The 23,074-nt window shown below is 59.7% G+C and overlaps 1 protein-coding gene across 1 annotated transcript; it reads right to left on the bottom strand.

Annotated features, from left to right (window-relative positions):
• Nucleotides 1-1,898: 1,898 nt before the first annotated feature.
• LOC128827209 (small conductance calcium-activated potassium channel protein 3-like) lies at nt 1,899-21,222 on the bottom strand. The gene is made up of 3 exons (XM_054011023.1): nt 21,075-21,222; nt 6,669-6,764; nt 1,899-2,037 (listed from the first exon to the last, which is right to left on the bottom strand). The coding sequence occupies exons 1-3, from the start codon at nt 21,132-21,134 to the stop codon at nt 1,924-1,926; spliced, it is 270 nt and encodes an 89-aa protein (XP_053866998.1). The 5' UTR covers nt 21,135-21,222; the 3' UTR covers nt 1,899-1,923.
• Nucleotides 21,223-23,074: the final 1,852 nt, after the last annotated feature.

Here is a 23,074-nt window from a genome sequence, read left to right as displayed (position 1 = left end):
GAAGGAAGGTGCCACCAGTCTGCTGCCTGGGGCACTGAGAACAAGACCCATGCAAAGCCCTCTGCAGTGGGAAGGAGACGGACAACTCTGTGCGGCAGCTGGATGGCATCCCTTGGTAGGAACAAGAGCATTCCTGCTCCCCAGCCCCAGGGGAGGCCAGGAGGGGTAATCCCCATTTTCCAGCAGGCACAATGGACCCAGAGTCGACAAAGGCCCCCACGTTGAGTCTCTGCCAGAGCTGGGAGGTGGACGATTAATCCAGTTTATTAGCTAGAAGTCCATTGTGCCAGGTGCTGTACAAACACAGAACAGTCCACAGGCATTACATTAGAACTCAGAAGGGCTTGGCTCCTAGACCCAGACTCTATCCACCACATCACGCTGCCTTCTCTGCAGCTCAGTCCCAAACTTCATATTGAACTTCCTGACTGCAGCTCCAGGCTGAGGTGAGCCAAGACCAATACAGAACCCCAGGCTTCCAGCTGGAAAGCCTTTCCTGAGGGAGGAAAAAATCCTCCATCTGGGAAGCAATTGACAAGAGCCCTGCAGCGAGACAGGCAAGGGGCAGTCTCTCTCTGCTCCAGTGCACGTGCAAAGCTCTTCTCAGCCCCATAGTGGCTCATGCCATCCTGCCAGGGTTCACAAGACAGCATCACTATTGGAGCGCCAGCCCACTGCCAAGGGACTGGAAAACGCAGGGGGCTGAGCTTTTCGAGAACACCCAGGGGATGGGTTAACTTTCATGTGAATTTGTGCAGCTTGGAGACTCTGCCTCGATGGATAGGACTAAATCAATTCCAGTCAGTTATTAGTAAAATGTACAGGCAGCTAGAGACCAGCGTGACATCTCAATTCAGCTCTCACACCTAGAAGTTAATGCTCAGAAAACACGTCCTAACTCCATCTGGCTCTTCATTCAGCCTAAATTTGCTGTATATTTGGGAAACGGCAGATACTCTATTCCTCTTGGAGGCTAGGACTGGCTGGGAGCTGGTCAGAGAGGAGTTTTTTGCATTTTGCTGCACAGCAAGGAAAGAAATTGCTTCCTTGTAGTGAAGGATTTTACATTCCAGGCAGGAACGTTTGTCACTTAGGCTTACATGTTCTGGTTTGTGGCTGACAGGAAGACACTGACAGGGGAAATTCAGAGTTTCCAAGGCCAGATGAGACCATTGTGGTCATCTTATCTGACCTCCAGTACTTCCCAGCCCAGAGCCCCATCCCCAAGTGATCCCTAGAGCAGAGGTGTTAGAAAACCAGCCACTCACCAAAAGTTGACAGTGATGGAGAACCCAGCACACCCCTGGGTCAGTTGTTACAATGGTTAATTCCCCTCACAGTTAAATGTTTACACCTGATTTCCAATCTGAATTGGTCTAGCTTCAACTCCCAGCCATTGGCTCCAGTTAGACCGTCCTCTGCTAGAGAGACGAGCCCCTGATTAAATATTTGTTCCCAGATAGATCCTCAGACTGGGATCCAGTCACCCCTGAACTGACTCTGTTCAGCTAGACAGACTCAGAGCTCAATCAGTACAACTGGCCAACCAGCCCCACTGCCTGCGTCTCCGCTGCTGCCTGGGCCTGTAAGGATCCAGCACCCACAGGAGAGAGACACAAGGAGATAGATGTCAGTCACAGTTGGTGCTTCTGATGCATGAGCTACTAGTGCTTGGAACATGGACCTCAGCTGCACGCAGGGATCCAGGCTCGCTCCCCTGTCCTTCAAGCCCCGTATCCAAGCGCTGGTCACGACGGACTTGCAGCAATCACAGATATTGAGCAGGAAAGTCAGTATGTTAGCAGAGTGTTTTATTAACAGGAGTCAGCTGCTAGGTCAGGCTTGGGTTTCCTCCAGGTGCTCTTCGTGGAAGATCTTTTCCCCTGGTCCCTCTCTTCTGTTCCTACAGGTTGTTCTGACCCCTCAAGTAGCAGAGTTTCTTTTCCCTTCACAGTTTCTCCACTCCATGCTGTGGGGATAAGCACCATCTCTGGCTTCCTGCTTCTCCTCTCCGAGTGCCATACGAAGCACGCATTGCTGCAGAAGGAACGTGGATTGGTTTTGTTGGGGCTGCTCTCGTTGGGTTGCTTTGAGTTTACGACCAGTAGCCTAACCCCGCTGAAAGTTGCCGAGTCTTTGCTGGGCAAATATGAAAATGCCACCTGGAGATACTAGGGCCAAGGGTTGGCGTGTGGGTGCCAAACATTAGGCTCTTGAATCTAAGGCCCTGATTCAGTAATCAATGGGAATTTTGCCTTTGATTTCAATCAGAGGTAGATCAGACCTGTGAAGCCCTGTGCACAGCTCAAGAGGGGGACTTTGTGAACCTCTCACCAGAGAGGACAAGCAGGCCCGGGGTGAAGCTTGCATTGACACAGCCGCCTCAGGGGAGATTATTTCTGCAAAGGCCAGAGCGCTCCCAAATATTTGCTTTGAAATGTTCAGCTAGAGGTCAGAAAGGTCAGAAACTGCTCATTTGCCAGTCCCTCTGGTGGAGTCACAGGCCAATCTGTGCATAGCCCAGACGCCTTCTACTCCCAGAGCCCGAGGGGACCTGGGGCGTTTTCATGACAGTATCAGATGTGGGTTCCCGGGAATGCCAGGAGAAATCAAGCGTCTTATCTAGCCTGAGCTAGAAGTGGCTGAACATTCTTCACATGCTGCCTGTGCAGCAAGGAAAACACAAAACGGTTCCCTCAGGGCAGCAGCTTTTACACTTCTGACAGGTGCAACATTTGTCACTGAGTTCTCCGTGTGCTTGGCAGTGGGTGATTGCAAAGCTGGGATGGGGGAGGGGACCACAACTGCCAGCTGGGCCAGTTAGAAAAGTAAAGGATCCGACAGGCTGCATTGGCGGCCTAGGGCCTGGGCAGCACCTCCGAGTGCCACGGGCCCCAGCTATGGAGCAGCATCGATGGTCCCCCACAGCGCAGCTCCCTGTGGCATGCAGCCGGAGGAAGGGTTAGCCCAGGTGATTAGCACCTGGCCTGAGCACCCAGGTTAGCTCAGTTTGGGGGTGAGCAGCCACTCCGCGAAGCTGTACTGAGTTACCATGTGCCCCTGGTGCTGTGTTCCCCCAGCTGGGGCGCTAGGACTTCCGGGGGCATCTCCCATGGGGCTTTGAGCAGCTCTGATTTTCCCAGTGAATTGTGGGAGAGCTTGTCTGTCCCCCCACACACTGGGGGACTATCATCTTCTCTGCCAGGCAGGTGAGTCCCTAGCGAGAATGCAGGCTCCCTCTCATCCCCAGGACGGCCAGCCAGCTCAGGCTGCGAGCAGCCCGTGACACCCTCAGCTGCTCTTCAGTGGTTCCATTGCCCTTCTGACCATTTGCTTTTGGAGCCCCTGGGGTGTGGTTCTCCCCACGCAGAGCACTACAGACTGCCAGCCCCTCTTGCCAGTAGCTGTGCTGCTGGTTCTTCTCCCTGGATTTGCACCAGAGCAACCCACTTGGCTCCCTCTGAACAGACTGCTTCCAGCTGCAAAATCTTAAACAGCACTGGGAGAGGGAGAAATTAAGCCCTAGAGATGAGGGAGGGAAGGGAAGGGCAGGGGCTGCTGGTGCTCCCAGTGCAGGAGGCCTGAGTTGGCACCACCTCTACAGACACTCGTGGGCTCAAGCCACTGGCAAAGGTACAGAACACTACAAATAAAAATCCGGGATCTGCAGCACCTGGGCCCAGCCAGGGTCACAGGCTGGACGTTGGTGTGGATGGACCTCGGGTCCCACTTACAAAGGGCTAATCGGCGACGAAGAGATGAGCTGCAGTGCTGGAAACGGGGCCAAGTCCATCAGTAGCAGGAGCTCCCAAGGGCTCTGAGCAGCCTGGGGGCCTGTGGGATTTTAGAACTATGCACAAGACTAATGCTTTAGGAATGGACCCTTCATACAAAGAACCAGAAATTCACCTGCACATGGAGTGTTTTGTTCCACAGGAGTCGGTGCCGAGCTGCAGGCTCTTGGCTCAGGCTTGGGTCTATTCCCAGGCCCTCTCTTTGCTTTCCCATTTGGCTCCTATCAAACATTTCCATAAAGCGCCTCCTTACTGCAGAAGGGGCATTTCTGCTCTCCCAGGAGCTGTTCTGGTTGGGCTATGACCTGAGTGTGCTGAACATGGCCAAGTCTTCAGTGAAGAAACATAAAAATGACTCCCAGAGCCCAAGAGAACCTCATCACCAATGCACAGCGTGGGCTTTGTGGCTGCTGAGTTCTGAAACCATGGCACAAGAGGCAACACTAGAGAAGGGGGGTAAAGTTAACACTGGTAACCACAGGCAGCATGGCCTGCGGGAGGAACAGCATCCGAGCCAGGGAGCAGAACTCCATCAAATACTGGGGGTTGAAAGAGGCAGTTCTCTTCCATACCAAGATCAGCTGCTTTGGACAGGCCAACTCGTCAGGGCTAAGCTGGGCTTTAGGGGACTGGTGGAGGACTGGAGCCTGCTGGGACAGAGGCTGTGGAAAGGGGGGGGTTGGTTTGCTCCCAATCTCTGTCCCTCACTGTCTTGGGATAGTGTGTGTGTTGCTCCTCCCCCCTTTTGCAGGGGAGCCTCATCGTGGTAGGCAGGGAGCCCCACACTAGGCCCTTCCCAGCTAGCAAACAGGGCCCCGCGAATGTCTCCCTTTTGGGCAGAGCCCTGATCAGCACAAACGCCACTAAGCAATTGATGAACTCTTCCCGCGCCCAGTCCCATCCCCTGGGAGCAGGCGCCTTTCCCACCGGGCTCCTGGACAATGCTCAAATGCAATGTGTGATCAGACCTTCCAGGATATGGCTTCATCAACAAAAAAATCCACATCAATGTAACACAGCTCATCTCAGAACTTCTCCCCAAGCATAGCTGTTCCTCCCTTAGGTTTGCTCAGCCCACCCCCTAGATCTTCCTTCACCAGGCACTGTAATGAGCCCCTGCAAGTCTGTAGTGCCCACTTACTCCTTCTCCAGCAGGCCCTGCTGATGGGGGGAGAGGGGATTGCCTGCCTGTTCAGACCCTCAAATAGCACATGTGGCAGCATCCCTGCTGTGAGGCTGATGTGCAAAGGTGCTACTCTCAGGCGGGAGCAGCCTGTGCCCTGCAGCATGTAGGAAATGCTCCGATCCCTCCCAGCCCCTCGGATCCATGCTGACTGGAACAGCAACGCTGCCTTGTCTCCCCAGCAGAGCACAGCCCTGGAGCAGGCAGGTACTAACTCCCTAAAAAACGTGTCTCAAAACACAGCAGCCCAGGTGCAGGTTTCAGCCTTGGTCTTCAGGGCTGCTCCAGGGAAGGAGCAGGCAGCAAGCTAGCTCCTGGCTGTGGTGGGGCACGGGCTTCCAGCATGGGGGGGAAGGGAGCTACTCTCTCATGGTTCCCACTGGATCAGGCATTAGGCACCTGCATCCCCAGGGCTGCTCTCACTTACGCACCAGCCAGCAGGTCAGTCCCAGCCAGCAAGGCACCAAGGTGGATTGAAGCCTCTTGCTGCCCTCTCCCCAGGATCCAGCCTTGCCCCTTCCCTCACAGCCATGTGGTGCTTTGAAGGCCGGGCCGGCTCCTGTCTCACGGCCTGTGCTGCGCAGACAAGTTCTCTGCCCCCGAGACAGAGGCTATTCAAAGGACAGAGGGAATGGTTAATCCATTCAGAGCTAGCCTGAGCCCCCTGCAAGGCAGGAGGCCTGCTCAGCTGGAAGGGAGGCCTGGCACGCATGGGGGTCCCTCACCTTCCTGCAGCACCACATGCGATACCGCAGCCAGCCTGGAGGCAGGGCTGAGAGCAGGGCGGGCCCAGCCACTTGCAGCTGGACAGCTCCCAGCCAGAGCAGCCTTGGTATCTCCCTGTGTCAAACAGCAGAGAACAATCACTCTCCCGGGAAGCCTGGTGGGAAGGACCATTAAACCAGAGCAGCTGGGGCAGAAGGTGGTTTCCCAGCCCCTCCACTAGCAAAGCTGCCTCCCAGCCCAGCCGACTCACGGCCTGGCCTGGCGCCAGTGCAGGAAGTTTGCTTTTCCAATCACCTTTCTTTAGTTTTTCACACAGACATTTTCCCTGCAGGCTGGGCCAACCAGGGAGCCAGCAGCTGGCTGTCAGTTCAACGAGCCCAGCACTGGGATCACGTTGGGGGTGGGCAGGGACGTGAACCCTGCAGGATGAACCCTGCTGCATGCAGAGACCGGGACCACGAACCCTGCTGCTCCTGCTCAAGGATCACGCTGCTCTTGGATCCCAGGGCCAAGAGCTGCTTTCCACGGCCTCTACCTCCCACAGAGCAGCAGCGGGGCTCCTGATGGGCTGCGAAGGCTGGAGCAGGGCATTGCCGCTCCAGAGGCCCTGGGCTAGTGCAGCTCGTGTAGCGCCCGGACGGGCTGCAGGTGTCCTCTGGGAACGAGCCAGCCCGTCTGGCTCAGTTTCTCTGGAGACCCTTGCCCTTCCCATCTTGGCACTGAGCAGCTGCAGGAGGGGCCTGCGCTGCACTCTCAAACGAGGCTCGGGGGGTGATCTCTGCAGCATCCCGGTCACTCATGTCCAGCACAGATGGTGCAAATCCACTCCAAGGGGGACATTCAGCATTACATCCCCCAACACACACACAGCTTCATCACGACCACAAACGCAGACACCTGGAAAGGTGCCTGGTTCTCCCCAGGATTCTCCCCTCTGGAGGAGCTCCCACCCGAAGGGGACCTACCTGCACTTCCCGTGTGTGGTAGGCAATGATCAAGCCCAGCAGGATGATGGTGGACAGGCTGATAAGGCATTTCAGGGCCAGAGAAAACATGGACTCCTGTAGGACAAGGAAGGAAAAAGCATTAGGGGAGTGAGGGCCAGGAAGGGGTCACCCCATCCCCACCCCACTGAGACATATGGGAACTGGGTCCATGGGCCAGGGCAGACGGGAATGCACGGGCCTTGGAGAAAGCAGAACGCCTTCATCGCTACAGGGGAAGCTGCAGACACATGGATTGCACAGAGCAAGGCATGAGGTGGAGGCATCTGCCCACCCCACCCCTGTTCCTGAGCCTGGAACATCAGCACATGCTCTACCTACCCTCCCCCCTGCCCCCCCCCACCCACACTGCAGGCAGCTTCCCAGAGACACCTGGTGTCTGGCCTCTCCCCACAGCCTCAGCCATGACTGTACAGCTCCTCCAAGTGCTTCCGGCGCAGCAACCCCCCTTCTCCCCATCTGGAGGTCACTCCCACTCAGTGATGGGCCACCCAACTGAGAAGAGCGGGGGCCGAGCACAGGGTGCCCCAGCTGAGCATACTAAACAATACCTGTGCCTCTGTGTCCCCTTCTGCCCCAGGCCCTCCAAGTGCGTCACAAGCACTAATTCATCCTGCCCCCTTTTCTCAGGGCAAACTGAGGAACAGATGGGGTGAGTGACTCACCCAGAGCCACATGGCAAGTCAGCGACAGCTGGGAAGAGAACCCAGGAGTCCTGATACCCAGTGCCCTATTCTAGCCACTAGACAACACTGCCTCCGGTCCGCGGCAAGAACCTGAGACTGATGCTCCCTGCAGTGACCACTAGATAATGCTCCTCAGAGAGCTGGCAGCCACAGGCGCTTGGCTCGTCTGCACCCCTCGGCGCTGCGAGAGCGCCACGTTCCTTTGGGAGAGTGCACGGCACCGTGGCAGGAGGGGTACAAGCGGCCGCCTGGGCGCAGCTGGTGAGCTGGGCTGACAGCCCAGGAGCAGGACGGGGACTCTGCAGCCAGGAGAAATGAGGCAGCCAAAATCAGAGGTTCTTCGCAGATGTGATGGGGGCTCAGAGCTGGGACGGGCCATTATGGACAGCCCCTCTATCTCACTGCACCAGCTTGAGCCCACCCCCCAAAGGTGCCCCTCGCCCTCAAACTGGCCATTGCCCCACCCCACACAGCCACCCCCGGCTGCGGATTCACTCCGAATGGAGTTCAGGCAGCTGGTGCCGACAGTGTGGCCCGGTGCCTGGGGAACAGTCAATACTGTTTATATGTGAGTACTGGATGCAGCCTCACAAGTTACTGGCCCCCAGCCATGTGTTTTACAGCGGGAAGTCTGAGGCTGTAATGACACAATCCATCAGCATGAAGGGACACATCAAACCACCACTTCTTGGCTTGTTTTTGCTGTTGCAATTGGGAGGAAAAGACAGCTCCAAGGCCCCCAAGTTGAAGCCTCAGCGTATGAACGACAAGGTGTAGGAACAGAGCCTGGAGACCCTTCCCATCACATACATCCACCCAGCAGGGGCCATTGGCGGAACTGCTGGTGCACAGGACACAAAGGTTAGTGCAAAGCTGGTGCAGTGGGTAGGATGCTGGCCTGCGGTCTAGTCCCTGCTCTGCCACAGAGGCCCTCGGTCAATCTGTTCTGTGACTCAGTTTCCAGTCTGTAAAATGGAAACATCCCTTCCCTCCTGCACAAGGTTGTGAAGATAAAGGTGCTCGCACACGACACCACTGCAGGCTGTACACCTACCAGCATGTGAATGCCCGAGCTCAGGGGTGAAAGGTGCTGACTGCATGCCCCCATACAGGCAGGAAGGCCTGAGGAATAGGGGCCCAGTGTGCAGTGCCCCAATCCTGCTGAACAGACTGGGCCACCAAGGTTAGCGGCTTCCTGAGGCCAAGGACCCAGCTGATCTCAGTCACACAAGCAAGAGAATAGCAATAGCAGACCCCCCCCCCCCCTCGTGCCTTCCTCCAGGGATCTCAACCCTCCTGCTTCAGGGCACGAGCCAGCCTCTCACTGGGGGTCAGGAGGGAACTCCCCTGGGGGCAGATTACCACATCACTGGGGGGGGGGCGTGCCTTGCACCTTTGAAGCAGGTGGCACAGGCCAGTGAGATGGGGACTGCCCAGCCCAACACTCCCTGTCCCTAGGGTCTCAAAGCTCCACCCCGTGGTGGGAGGGAAGTACTATCGATCCCCTCTATACAGCTGGGGCAGCACCCTACTTGGCTACAGAGCCTGACCCAGGTAGCCCATGCAGCAGCTGCTGCTGCTGCACACCAGGCCCACCATCCAGGCTAGTGACTGCAGCCACACGGCTGTATCCCAGAACAGAGGCCCAGGAGACTTACAGAACAGGAATCCAACACAGGTCCCTCAGGGCCACCCCCACAGGCCCAGCCGTGCCTCTGCATGCCAGGCTGTGTGAGCAGACACTGGACCAAGGGAGCCACGTCCCTGCGCCTCCGGGGGCTCAGCAGCTGGGAGCGTGAGGTTATTGGCATCGATTTGCCGTCTGGAAGAGCAGCCCTTTCTTCAACGAGGTTTTTAATTGAATGCTGTTGGATGTAATTACGTCTCCCCTCAGCTGGCCAGGGGATTCCAGCAATCTGCTGAGAGTCCGCATTAGCTCTGTAATATGGCATCCTAATGGATGGTCTAATTAGATCCTCCTGCTAATCAATGCTATGTAAATTAAACCAGCCCTTGGTTGCCCCATGAGCAAAGCGGCTGCTTCCAGACCCTAGGTCTCTGCTGCCTGGCTTTCCCCCACCCCTCCAAACAGCACTCCCCCAGGGAAAGGCCAGGCAGCCGCACCCCTCCCTTTCCTCACTGTCTCACTTCCTACCCACTCCCTCCTTTTCCTCTCCATGGGGCTGAGGCACGTGTGACCCCTGCCCTGTCTCGCCCACCCCCCCACCCAGCCCTGGATGGCTGCCCTGGGGCTCTAACTGGCGTCACTGCTGGGTAGTGACGGACCTGGGCCAGCTCCAGACAACGGAGTGATGGGAAGAGCTGGGGCTTGGCGCCCCAGCACAGCGTAGGTGTTAGTAGAGGGGCTGGTTCCTCTCCCGGGGGGACAAGGGCCAGCAGCGAGCGTTCGGATGATTATTGCAGCTGTCCAGTGACTCTGGCTCACCCAGCACACAAGAACCCCGGGCAATTTCAGTGCCACGCAACCTGCCCCTTCCCCCCCCAGCAACAGGGGAGCTGGAGTCTGGCTTTTCCCTGACTCCCCCAGATGCTCTGAACACCTGGAGCCCTGTCTCCACCTCCCCAGCCCTTCTGCAAACCCCCCACTGGCTCAGCAGCCCCCATATTTCACTCCAGCTGACAGAGCCAACATCCTTAAACGCTCTCAAGACAAACAAGCTTCTGGGTGACTTGCTTACAACACCGAGTTCCTCCTATTCCAGCCTGACTGTCTCATGCAGCACCAGGCTCTGCTCAGCACAGGGCTGGTGCAGTCAGAGCACTCCTGCCTGGGGCTTACAGGGGCAGCAGCGCTCGGAGACCCTAGCTGCAGGGTGCTCCCTACCGGCCAGGCTTGCTTAGTCACAAGAAAGACTAAAGGTGGAAAACTGAGGGAACCAGCAGAACAAGAAGGAACTGTCCCAGAGCCGGGACCCCACTGGGGTCACGAACCCCATAGACAAATACCAGCCCCTCCTTATTATCTGCATTGAGGTAGCACCTGGCGCTGCAACCAAGGTGGGGCCCTGTTGTGCCGGATGCTGCAGACACAGCAAGGCAGCCCCTGCCCGACGAGCTCCCAACAAAGGCAGGGTTAATCTTCCCCTTAGCAGAGCTGGAACTGGAACTCTCAGACTTTCCCAGCAAGGTCAGCATGTGGGGAGCAGAGCTCTGTAGATCATCTAACCCCACCTGTGGGGGTCAAACACAGGCCATCTGGCCCAGGACACCCACCCAGGGAGCCTGCTAGACCCAGCAAACCAAGCCCAGCTTTCCTGAGTTGTGAGGCATTAACCACAAGACCCTCCTTCCTCTCTCTCTCAAAAGTGTTGCAAAGGGGGGCAGAGGCAGGGAAAAGCAGGGCAGAATCTACCCTGGGAAAGGGACCAGGGGGGCTGTCAGCAGAGCCCCAGGACAGACCCATTGCTACAAAGGCCTCGGTAGTGGGTCTCCCTTTGCCTTCCCACGGAGCAGGTCTCTGCCAGGGCCACTGGTGCTAATGGGGCGGCTTGGCTTCTCACTGCAGCTGCCAGAAGGGAATTTCCCATAAACCCAACAGCAGCGCCAAAGGAAATCGGGGCATTTAGTGGGATTGTTCTAAGTGCCAGGAGATAAAGAGGCCCATGGGAGAGATACAGACAGGCAGAGAGTGCTGACAGATGAGCAGAGAGCAACAGCTGATGCCTCATGGAGAGTTACCCATGGAGCACTGCTCCTTTCCCAGGGAAGTTCCCGAGCTGGCTCCGCTCCGTGGGCAGGCTGCGGTGGAGGGTGGAGATTCAGGCAGGGAAGCCCTTCTCCACTAACCCCGTTTGGCTGTGCTGAACGGTTGAGGAATCCCGTGGCTCATGAGCCGAGCATGTATGCAGCCATCCACCCTCGTGCAGCCAGTGCTGGGGAAAGGCACAACGCACCAGCCCTGGGAGGCAAACCTCTGTTAATACATCAGGCAGAACAGCACAGGCAGCAGTGCCAGCTTCCCTGGTCAGTGCGCTTCAGCCTTGCCAAGCAGGGACCGGCCCAGGGGCGAAGGGGGGTTCTGCCTCAGACACTCAGAATCCAAGGCCAGAAAAGACCCTTATCTGGGCTAGCCCCCTGCATAGCCCAAGCCAGAGAATCTCACCCAATGACTCCTGCATCCAGCCCAGAACATCTGGTTCAGCTGGAGCGTGTCTGGTAGAAAGGCGTGCAAACTCCCCCCATGACAGGGACTCCCCCGCAACCCTTGACAGGCTGTTCTGGTAGTTCGTTACCCTCCTGTGAAACAACTGCACCTTATTTTTAGTCTGAAGGGGTCTGGCATCAACTTCTAGCCCCGGACCCTGTTCTGCTTTGGCTGGATTAAGGAGCCGTTTATCATCTGACATCTCCCACCCCCCACCCCCGTAAGTACCTAGAGGTCATGATCTAGTCACCTCAACCTTTTCTTTGTTCAGTGAAATAGCTTGAGCTTCCTCAATCTGGCAGTGAGGCAGGTTTTCCAGACCTTGACTCCTGGACCCTTTCCAACTATCACCATCCTTTCCAAAGCGTGGACACAGTATTCCGGGACTGGCCTCGCTAATGCTGTTTACAAGTCACACCACCTCACTTCTCCACACTCATCCAGCCAGGATCGCATCAACCCAGCTGTGGAATCGGACGGAGTGTTTCTACCCAGCTGATTTCCACCAAGACTCCTTAGTCTGTCTCAGTCACTGCCTTCCAACCTACAGCCCCTAGAAGTGCTATACATGTGACCTACATTCTTGGACCCTCACTATATAGCATTGTCTTTGGCTGTATTAAAATGCACGCGAGCCCAGCACAGCAGGTGCCCAGGTCACTCTGGAAATGGACAGTCCCCATCACATCTGTCAGCAGAGAAGCCAGTCAGTGGTGCTTTTTAGGATGTTCACTGGCCTGAAACCACCAGCTTGTTTCACATGGGCTGCTGAAGAGCATGGTCTAGGGGCAGGCAGTGTGGCCTAATGGATAGAGCCCAGTGACCTAGGGGGGATCCCCCCCTTCCCTTAGATCCTCTCCTTGGGCTCTGCCTCCCCACGAGCATTTCAAAACAAGTGGAAATCTGCCCTAAAAATAACCCGCTGGTACTAACGGGAGCGATATTCTGGGTGCAGCCTGGTGAATAGGGAGCATTGTTCTCCTTCAGCCCGGCAGGGCCATGCATTGTTGTCAGCTTCACAACTTGGCACTCACCTCTCCATTGTTTGGATAGAATAGCTGGTGCCGAAAGGAGTGCCAGAGACCAAACAAAGGCTATTAATAGGCAGGCTCTAGAGTCCAGCTCCTGCCAAGGCAGCTACAGCTCTGACACGGCCACAGAGCCGCTGCCTCTACCTACCTCTGTGGCATCCAGCCCTTTAGAGATACCCGGACCTCTGGGCAGTCCCACACCTCTCTGGACTGCAGTTTGCCAAAAACCTTGTGACGTGCAGGTCTAATGTCTCTCCTGGAGACATGGAACCATGGCAAGCCAGGCCTTGTTCGCTACCAAATGCACAGTCATGGTACACACAGGTTGGGATTAAAGGGCATCAGCCCATCTACAGGGGCAGGGAGAGCTCCGGGCTGGAATAGCCAGGGGCTGCAGGCTAGGACTGGGGTGCCGGGGTAGGGGACCCCCAAGCCTGGGACAGCAGGGGGGCTGCAGGACAGGGTTGATGCATCTTGTCAGAGCTGAGCAAGGGGAAACTCACCCCTCACTTGCTAGTACTATAGATTTGCCTCGACCCGGCTGGTTCTTTTCAAGAGCGGGGAACGTCAACGACCAGTCAGAACATCTACATGCACAGAGAGTGACCAAGCCTCAGGATTCAGGGTGACTCAGCACCTGTCGGGGTCAGGTAGGAATCTCCACTGCCACCTACAGAACTGCACAACGGAATGACTAAAGGGAGTGGGGCTGGGGCTGTACCCAAGGCAGGAGACCACACCAGATGGGCCCCGTGTCTGATCCAGTGCCACGAATCCCAAAGCTCCCCATATCAGGAGGGGAAATGCAGCCCCTGCCGTATAGTGTTGAGCATGGCCTGCTGCTGTTCCAGCCCGTCTGCCTCCATGCTGGGCCAGAGCCCCAGTTGGCTTAAATCAGCATCATTCCTTTGAACCCAGTGCTGGCCCAGGCCAGGTCTGGCCCAGTGTCCCAGCAGTCAGAGAAGCGGGACTGGCAGGGGGCTTTACAGCCCAGTATTATCAGTAGGGTAACCGGGATCAGGGCCCCATTGTGCCAGGCACTGCGCACGCAGGCCTACAGCCACCTAGACAAGGGCTAGGCGATTGCTGTGCAGAGACCTGGTCTCATGGTCCCAGCCTGGTCTCATGGTTTCCTCGTTCTCCCCCATCTGCCTCGGGTTCAGAGCTGTCTGGAGCAGGACTGCCTTCTGGTTCTGCGTTTGTGCAGCGCCCAGTGGCGGGGGACCCTGGACCATTGCTGGCTTGCTCCTTTAAAGAGGAGTAGGTGTGTGTGTGTGTGTGATTTGAAATGGATTTAGTGAAACTAGTGCAGCTTTGTGGGTGGACACAGGCAAGCTACCCCAAAAGAAGTGTCCACAGCCCCCTCACACACACTGTCCACCCATCCCCATCCCAGTTTACTAACCTTAATCCTAACCCTTGGAACTTGTGTGTGCAGCGAACTCTCTCCTGAGAGGCCCTGCCCTGAAGAGCTCAGTCTAGAAGCAGGAGACACAGGAAGGGGTTTTGCCCCTGGTCACAGCAGGACTCCTGGGTTCTTTCCCCAGGCCCGAGGGGCCCATGGAGTTGGGAATGGCAGTGCCAGCAGCAGACAGCTATGTCTCTGACCACACTGGAGCTCGTGCTGCCGTTGCGCACCTGGTCCTGGTAGCTGTCCAAAAGAGGCTACTGGGCTGGCTGGGCCCCTGGCCAGATGTAGGGCAGAGCCCTCACATCCCAGGTGCCGATGCAGCCCACAGCTCGCTATGGCACAAGCCATGGAGATGCCTAATGGGAAGCCCTGTTCTAAGCAGGTAAGTGTCACTGTGAAAGGAACACCCAGGATTAACTGCAATTAGGTGTCACTCCTGGAACTGTTCTGCCATCAATTATGGCCAGTTTCAGCCACTGTCTAGACGGTGTTAGCCCTTCACTACCAGGCAGCTGGTCACACCAGGAATGGCTGTTAGCTGAGGAGCCTTTCCCGAAGCAGAGAATACAAACACGCCCAGAAGGTTCTGTCAGTGCTGCTGCACGGAGCTGTCCAGGGCGCCCTGTAGGAGGCTGGCAGCGTTCATCTGTAGCACCCCGCCCTGTGAGCAGGGGTGGATGCTGCTAGGAAAGGGTTATGTGGGTCCTGTGACTCACTGGGCAGGTGGCTTAGTATGCCACCCAGAGACAAGGGCGTGGCCCTCTGGAGGGGGATCAAGAGTGCTGGCTGAGCAATGCTGCAGGACAATCCTTAGGGACTGCCACGGCACGGCGGGAAAGAGATCGAGCTGAGCTTGTCGTCAGTAAAGGCAAACCCCAGCTCACGCCCACACACGGTTCTCACAGAACAGGCTTGGCTGCAGTCTGTTAACGTGCTGAAATCTTCACTGAAGAGTCCACAGTGCTCGCCTCAGAGCCCCCCCGCATTCACCTGCCATTGCCAAATCCCACGGGGGGGTGTACAGCCACGGGAGACGGTCACGACGGGGCCACTAGGGAAATCCTCCTAGTTTCTCTGCCCATGGGACTCACTACGCCTGGTTCCGGACCTGCCCCTCCATCACCCTGCTCTCAGGGCACACGAAGCAGCTGGGACTAGGTCAGACATTAGCCTGATTGAGCACGGTGGCTTGGATACCAGTCTGTCACCCCCAAGGGGCTCGGTCCGAGACAGGCCCAGCTGTGTGGGTGACCCCAGCCGGGCAAGCCTGCAGAATCCAGGGCATGTTAACAGGTCCTTGCCCATTGGAGGAGTCTCTCAGACCCCCCGCCCCTGCATGCTACTTTCCAGCTTTAATAAAAAGCAATCCAAGCCAAGCTGGAACAGCCCAGGAAACCAAGCCAGAGCCAGCAACAATCCCCTTCGCCCCCTGGGGCCAGGGCACGGCAAGGCGGAAAGGTACAAGACAAACGATACTTTGGGAAAACCTGTCACACAGCCCCGGTCTTTATGTACTGCTCCCAGCAAAGCCGGCTCCAGAGGGGCCTGGACAGGAAGAGCTAGTGCTGGCTCCCACGCTCGCCCCCGGGAGCGGGCAGAACCGAGATCAACGCCATTCATGGGCAAGCAGAGTCCGGCTCGGAGAGGAGACTAGGACTTAAGGCAGGTGAGCACCCGGAGCAAGGACACGCATGTGCACACGTGTGTTGGGGAGGGTGGCTGCATGGCCCCATGTGTGTACACAGGGTGTGGGGCACAGACACCCCAATGACCAGCCCCTCTAGAACAGGCCCCCCAAACCTATAACTCACCAAAGGGATGGGGGTGCCAGGGAGACCACATGACAAGAACTGGAGATCCCCACTCAGTCACCACTGGGTGCACGGAGGGGTCCAGAGGCCAGGTCACCCACAAAAGGCCACTGCTTTATGGCACAACTGCACCTGGGAGCCAGCAGCCCTGGGGTGCCGTGCCCAGACTCCAAATCCCAGCATGCAGTGCTTCCTCTTGAGCCAAGTGGAAGGCAAGGTGGCACGCACGACATGGTGTTCACAAGCAGTCCTACAACACCACACATGCCAGGCCTCGCAGTCCAGAGCCTGCAAACAGCCCTACAACAACACGCCCTACCTAGAACGGGGGTGCTGTCGGCTGGCCCCTAGTTCTTGGCTCCGGGTGCCACGCCCTGGGCAGTAGGGGCCCTATCCTCCAGCTGGGGAGAGGCTGAAACAAGCACCCGGCATTCTGCTCTCAGCTGAAGGCTGAAGCCAGGCCAGGGCCCAGCACTGCAGCAGCCCCAGACTCCTTCCCCCCAGGAGCACAGAACTCTACTGCCAGCTCCCAACACTGGCTGCCCCTTCCATCATGGGCCCATGGACACTGCCAGTGAGCTCTGGTGCCTAACACAGGAGCCCTAGAGCAGACTCGACCCTGCAGCCACACCGGGAGGGAGAGGGATGGGCACACCTCAGCAGCCAGGTCACAACCACTCTCATTGTGGCAGGGAGTGGGCAGGACCCCTCTTGCCCAGGGGCAGCTTGCAACCAGAGGCGGCTCAGGAGGCCCCAGGCCTGGGGGTGTTTGCCCAGGACGCAGAGATGCACGGCCTAGTCTCAGTTTCCCAGCAGCAGGCGCGACCCAGGTTCCTGGTCCCTGCATCACGGAGAGCGCAGCTTCCGGGCCACAGCGCGTCTGAATCGCTGCAGCCAGACCCAGCAAAGGGTTCCTCCAGAGAGCGCTGCCAAAGCCCCTCTCTCTGGCCGAAGCAACCCCTGCTAGTCCAAACCTGCCCCCCGCCAGCTCTGCCAATGTCCCTCTAGCCCCATCCACAGCCCCCCTACTATGCCAGCACCAAGTGCTCTTAAGCCCTGGCTGCAACACCCACCATGCTAAGCAACAATCTCTGAAGATCATATTATGACGAGAGCCAGATACCCCTGTCCTGCCCAGCTGAGAGAAGCCTGGGGGCAGCTGGCCCTGCAGAGCCTTCTCCAGCTTCCATCTCTCCCCTCACTCCCTGGCCTAGCCCAGCTGAGACTCAGTGGGGGCGGGAGGGGCTTTCACCAGATGAAGCACTGCCTTGGGCAAGCAGGACCAGGAAAGACTCCCTGCTGGGGGGGTGGCGCCAGACAGCCGACCACAGGGCTGGGCGGCATCACCGCGAAAGAGAAATGGATCCTTCCCCCTCCACCTTGCTCCCTGGGGATCCACCACCCACAGGCTCCCCTCCAGCATCCCATTGTACAGGGGGGCAAACGTGGCGCACCGCAGCTACCTTCCCGGACAGCAACTGGCCAGACCTTTCCTAGCAGCCGCACCCATGCTGGGCAAACCACATCAGCGCCACACAGAAACAAGGCACCAGAAAGACCCAGAAGCCAGCTCAGGGGTGAGGGAGGACAGAGCTGCAGCTGTGGGGTCACCCAGCCCCTCCACGCAAGAGCCTTGAGCAAATCTAAGTGCAATTAATTTGAGCACAGGGGATCCTACTCCATGCCTTTGGTGCCACGGACCTCCCTGCAGCAGCGGGTGACCTGAAAGCTCAGCCCACTGCCTGTATATTCCTCTCAAACACCCAGAACTAGCCCTGTCCCCCCACCCTCCATCCCTGCATAGCCCAGCCAACAGCCCAGCCCAGCCATGCTCCACCCCACAGATCAGTGCCTGTCTCCCGTTTGGGAGCACTGTGCACCCACCAGGACTTATCAGGAGGTGAGGAGAAATGCCTGATTTTGGTTTCAAGGGAAATGAAGAAAGGCAGGAGCTGAGTGCTGGAGCAGCCTTTCCTCTTCTGCCCCCTCCCCCGCCCCTACAGACCAGCTCGCTGCAGGAAGCGGAGAGCAGCCCCTTCCCACACAACTCCCTATCTCGCTGGTCCCTCTGTGCCCACGTGACCCGAGCCCTGCCTGGCACCAGCCCAGCTGCAAACCCCCCCGTTAGCAAGAGCCAAAGGAATGCCAGGGAATGGGACAAGCTGCCCAGATCCCCCTCGCCACACAGCCCAGCGCCTGACCATTCCACCGCCCCCTGCCTGCACTGCACATACCCCGCTAGCGCGGATGCCTATTCATCTTCCCTCTCCAGATAGGTATAAATAACATGACAGATGTCTATACAAAGAGTTATTCATATCCCTGCCAGCACACAGCCAGAGAGAGAGAGAGAGAGAGAGAGAGAAAGAAAGGGAGCCGGGGGGGGGGGGGGGGGGAGATTTATAAATAAAACACCCCCCCCTCCCAGGGGCAGGGGCACCAGTGTACTAGCTGGGGGTGCCTGTGCCACAGAGCGTTCTCTAGGCAGGGGGAGAGTGTGCCATTCACTGCCACATGGGGTGCTGGGGAGCGAGCCGGGACACTGGGACTCACACACATGTTGCCCGGAAAGGCTCGTGCAGAGCAGCTTCTAACTACACAGGGATCAACTTTGAGCCGAGGGACTTGTCTCCAGCAGCTGGTACTCGAGGGCCCTGTTCAGGGCTGGGGTCAGCAGGGCAGCAGGACCCGCTTGTACATCCTCTGACTGTGGCCCAAACATCCAGCCCCAGGCAGTGTTTTAAAGCAAGTCTGGGGTCACAGAGCCAGCAAAACAAAATAATTAAAGTCGGGACATGAGGGACACTTGAAGCCTGGGCTGCTCCCAGATTAGGACAGAGCCCCCATTATTTCAGACTTCTTTAAGCACCGGGCCCAGGCGCAGAGCAGCCGCAAGGGTCAAGGGCAATGCCCCACGGAGGCCAAGCAGCCATTTTAATGGTGCCATCCTCCTGTCACGGAGGTTGAAAAACTGCAAACCCCCCTTGGCTACTCACCATCCTCCACTCCTCTACCCCACTTCTCCTGCAGGGGGCTGGGCTGCTCCGCCCCATTAGCGGGCGCTTCCCCCACCGGTCGGCTTTGTTACACAGGACCATCGCCCTTCCCCTGCCCGTGAGGGTGGCTCCAAGCAGCAGCAGGCTGAGGGACCACAGCCAAAAATCAAACCCTCCAGCAAGTCCAACAGCATGGAGATCCCCACCCCCAGGCTGAGCCCACCCCAGGGACCAGGCTGGGGGCTGTCAGGCAGCAAGCAGACAGCTGTGCCCTCAGGGCTGGTGGCTGTTCGCAAACAAGGCCAGAGACGAGGAGCCAGGTGTGACCCCTGCATGCCAGCACTTTCTACAGGCAGCCACCCTCCTCCGGGCCTGAGCGTGGGGAGTCAGGAGAGCCCAAGGAAACAGGAGGGAAAGACAGCAGACCTCCCTTAGTTAGGAGGTAGCCATCCCCAGCCCCCAACCCATTCCAGCCATGGGCAAAGCCCAGAATCCCACGGGGGAGTCACAGAGCAGATGAGCCCTGGGAAACCCAGTCCCACCACTTGCTGGTCCAGTGTCTCCACTGGAGCAGATGGGGGTGGGTCTTTCCTGCCGGGAACGGTGCTACTGCTCCTGGGAGGGCTGAAGCCACAAGGGCTCCCCCCGCACCGAGGCAAAGGCACATCCCTGGCTGCAGGTGAGCCCATAGCAGGATGGCTGGGGATGGGGGCCGCAGCTTTGCCCTCGCTTTCTAACAGGAAGGACGGAGTATTTCACAGGGCTCAGCCAGCTCCAGGGTCCAGCTGCTTGGGCTCAAGGCTCAATCCCCTCTAAGCAGATAGCAGAGCATAGCTGGGCCAGGCCCCCTCTCCCGAAGGGGACAGAGCCAGCCCAGGGGAATCCCCAGCCATAGAGCAGGGTCTCTGTACGCTCCCCACACAAGGGGCCCTAAGGCTGGACCAGGGCTACCAGAATACACACAAGGGCAGGTGTTGAGGAAAAAGGAGCTCTGGGGCAGCCAGTCCACCCTAGGTAACAATCCCACAGGACCTTGGCCATCGGGGACTCCAGGAAGGATGGGGGTCGAGCTGCAGAGGGCAGGAAAGCGGGGATCAGAGAGCGCTCCGAGTGCAGAGGGAACCGAGCACTCAGGCAGTGGCTGGCAGGGGCAAGTGCAGCAGCAGCCGCTGGACTCCCATTGCCAGAGGCATCCCCGGCCCCTGCTCTGCGGCTGGGTTTCACGGAATAACGTGCCAGCCTCGCAACAGCTGCGCCCTGTCTGAAATTAGCTCTACTGAAAATCAACAGCTGAGCAGCACCAAGCACCCCGCCCACCCCATGGGGAAAGCCAAGGGGGGAGAGAACTGACACCAGGCAAATCCCGCACACACCCCCACTGTGAACTCAGAGGAAGCGGCTTCTCCCTCCACCCCATCCCCATCCCCCAGCTCTGGGCTGCAACAAGTGCCAAGCGCATCCAGCCACCACGGATCCCAGGACCCCCCCTCTGCTCAGTGTGTGGGGAGGGTTCCCGTGCCCCAAGTGCCCCCAGCCCCTTCCCTCCGCCAGCTGGGGGGCTCGCAGGGTCCATGCCCCCTGTCGGGGCTCACCTGCAGCCACGCTCGCTGCTGTTGAGGGAGTGGAGGGAGGACACCCTGGGCGGGGAGAGCCAAGCTGCAGACCCAGCACAGGAAGGGGGTGAGGGATCCCCACCCTGCCAGGTTGGGGGGACGGACGGACTGTGCTTGGAGGGTTTCATCACAGGACATAAACATTTCACTGGAGATTGCTTGGTAACGCCTGGCGGCTCCACGGCGCGGGGGAGAGGAGGGGGACGATGACCAGAAACCCTGCCCCACACCCCCAACTACAGCTCAGAACTCCCCAGCCCCCACACTTCGGAGTCATACCCGGGGGGGGGCCCCCCAGGCCCCTCAGCCCCACCCACCTCAGAGTCACACCTACAGCCTGGCCCTGCCCACCTCAGAGTCACACCTGGGGGGGGCCGCCAGGACCCTCAGCCCCCTGACTCCACCCACCTCAGAGTCCCACCTGGGCACCGCCCCCGGCCCCTCAGCCCCGCCCACCTCAGAGTCACACCTGGGCACCGCCCCCGGCCCCTCAGCCCCGCCCACCTCAGAGTCACACCTGGGCACCGCCCCCGGCCCCTCAGCCCCGCCCACCTGGGGGGCCACCCCCCCACAGCCCCGCCCACCTCAAAGTCACACCTGCACCCCGGCCCCACCCCCCTCCGAGTCCCACCTGCCCCCCCCCGCGAGCCCCACCTTGGAGTAGAGCCCCCAGGAGAGCTCGGTCTCGATCACCATGACGACGATGCCAAACATGCCGAAGATGAGCGCGTAGTCGCTGAGGCGTTTGCGCTTCTCGAAGAGCGCGCGCCGGTGCCCGAGCCGGTAGCCGATGTTCTGGTGCTTCCGCTTGGGCGCGCGGGCGAAGGCGGCGGGCGCGGGGCGGCGGGCGGCCCCCCCCGGGCGCGGCGGCCCCTCGCGGGACACCACGATCTCGGGCGGGCGCGGGGGCGGCGGCGGCGGCGGGCCCGGGCCGAAGGGCTGCAGCGGCTGCCCCTCGGGCTCGGCCTCCAGCAGGTTGCGGCGCGAGGCGCTGAGGCGGCTGAGCGGCTTCATGCCGCCGCCGCTGTACTTGCAGGAGCTGACGGCGATCTCGGTGAAGGGGTTGCTGTCCCGCCGCGGCGCCAGCGGGCTGGGCTGCCGGTGCCGGCCGGGCGCGGGGCCCGGCGAGGGGCCGCCCGGCGGCTCGCTCAGGTTCCGCTGGCTGCCGGGGCGGGCGGCGGGCGGCGCGCCGGGCGAGGCGTGCAGCTGGGACCCGGACCCGGACCCGGACCCGGCCCCGGCCCGCGGCGGCTCCTCGGGGGCCCCCGGCGGCGGCGGCGCCTCCATGCTGCGGGGGGGGCGGGGGGGCCGCCTCAGCGCGCGCCCCGCGGCGGCCCGTGCCCGGCGGCCTCCCTCCCGCGCGCGGGCATGTGCGGGGCGGCGGCGGGGGCGCGGGGCGGCTGGGCGCCTTCGCCGGGGCTGCGCTGCGGGCGCCTTGTGCTCGCCGGCCCCGCCCACGCGCCGGGCCCCGCCCCCCGCCGGCGCAGCCCAGGGGCCGCCCCACCCCGCCCCTCCCCGGCCGCGGGGCGTCACCGCGCCTGCGCGGAGCCGGCTGGGAACGGGGGGCACGACGGGAGTTGTAGTTGGCCGCCTGCCCGGGCGGCGGAGGGGCGGGGCCGTGCGCGTCGGCTGGGGGCGCCCCGAAGGGGAAGGGAGGGGCGGGGTGAGGCGAGGGGGTGCATGGTGGGGGCGGGGTGCATAGGTTGGGTGCATGGTGGGGGTGGGGGAGTGCAAGGGTGGAAGTTGAGGTGGGGGCGGGGTGCATAGGTTGGGTGCATGGTGGGGGTGGGGGAGTGCAAGGGTGGAAGTTGAGGTGGGGGCGGGGTGCATAGGTTGGGTGCATGCTGGGGCTGGGGGAGTGCAAGGGTGGAAGTTGAGGTGGGGGCGGGGTGCATAGGTTGGGTGCATGGTGGGGGTGGGGGAGTGCAAGGGTGGAAGTTGAGGTGGGGGCAGGGGGCATAGGTTGGGTGCATGGTGGGGGTGGGGGTGTGCAAGGGTGGAAGTTGAGGTGGGGGCGGGGTGCATAGGTTGGGTGCATGGTGGGGGTGGGGGTGTGCAAGGGTGGAAGTTGAGGTGGGGGCGGGGTGCATAGGTTGGGTGCATGGTGGGGGTGGGGGTGTGCAAGGGTGGAAGTTGAGGTGGGGGCGGGGTGCATAGGTTGGGTGCATGGTGGGGCTGGGGGAGTGCAAGGGTGGAAGTTGAGGTGGGGGCGGGGTGCATAGGTTGGGTGCATGGTGGGGGTGGGGGAGTGCAAGGCTGGAAGTTGAGGTGGGGGCGGGGTGCATAGGTTGGGTGCATGGTGGGGGTGGGGGAGTGCAAGGGTGGAAGTTGAGGTGGGGGCAGGGGGCATAGGTTGGGTGCATGGTGGGGGTGGGGGTGTGCAAGGGTGGAAGTTGAGGTGGGGGCGGGGTGCATAGGTTGGGTGCATGGTGGGGGTGGGGGTGTGCAAGGGTGGAAGTTGAGGTGGGGGCGGGGTGCATAGGTTGGGTGCATGGTGGGGGTGGGGGAGTGCAAGGGTGGAAGTTGAGGTGGGGGCGGGGTGCATAGGTTGGGTGCATGGTGGGGGTGGGGGAGTGCAAGGGTGGAAGTTGAGGTGGGGGCGGGGTGCATAGGTTGGGTGCATGCTGGGGCTGGGGGAGTGCAAGGGTGGAAGT

This window comes from Malaclemys terrapin, chromosome 21 (assembly GCF_027887155.1).
Source record: "Malaclemys terrapin pileata isolate rMalTer1 chromosome 21, rMalTer1.hap1, whole genome shotgun sequence".
In the NCBI taxonomy this organism is placed as follows: domain Eukaryota; kingdom Metazoa; phylum Chordata; order Testudines; family Emydidae; genus Malaclemys; species Malaclemys terrapin.
Note: the sequence above shows the minus strand (reverse complement) of the source record. Positions and strands in the feature narration are given on the sequence as shown.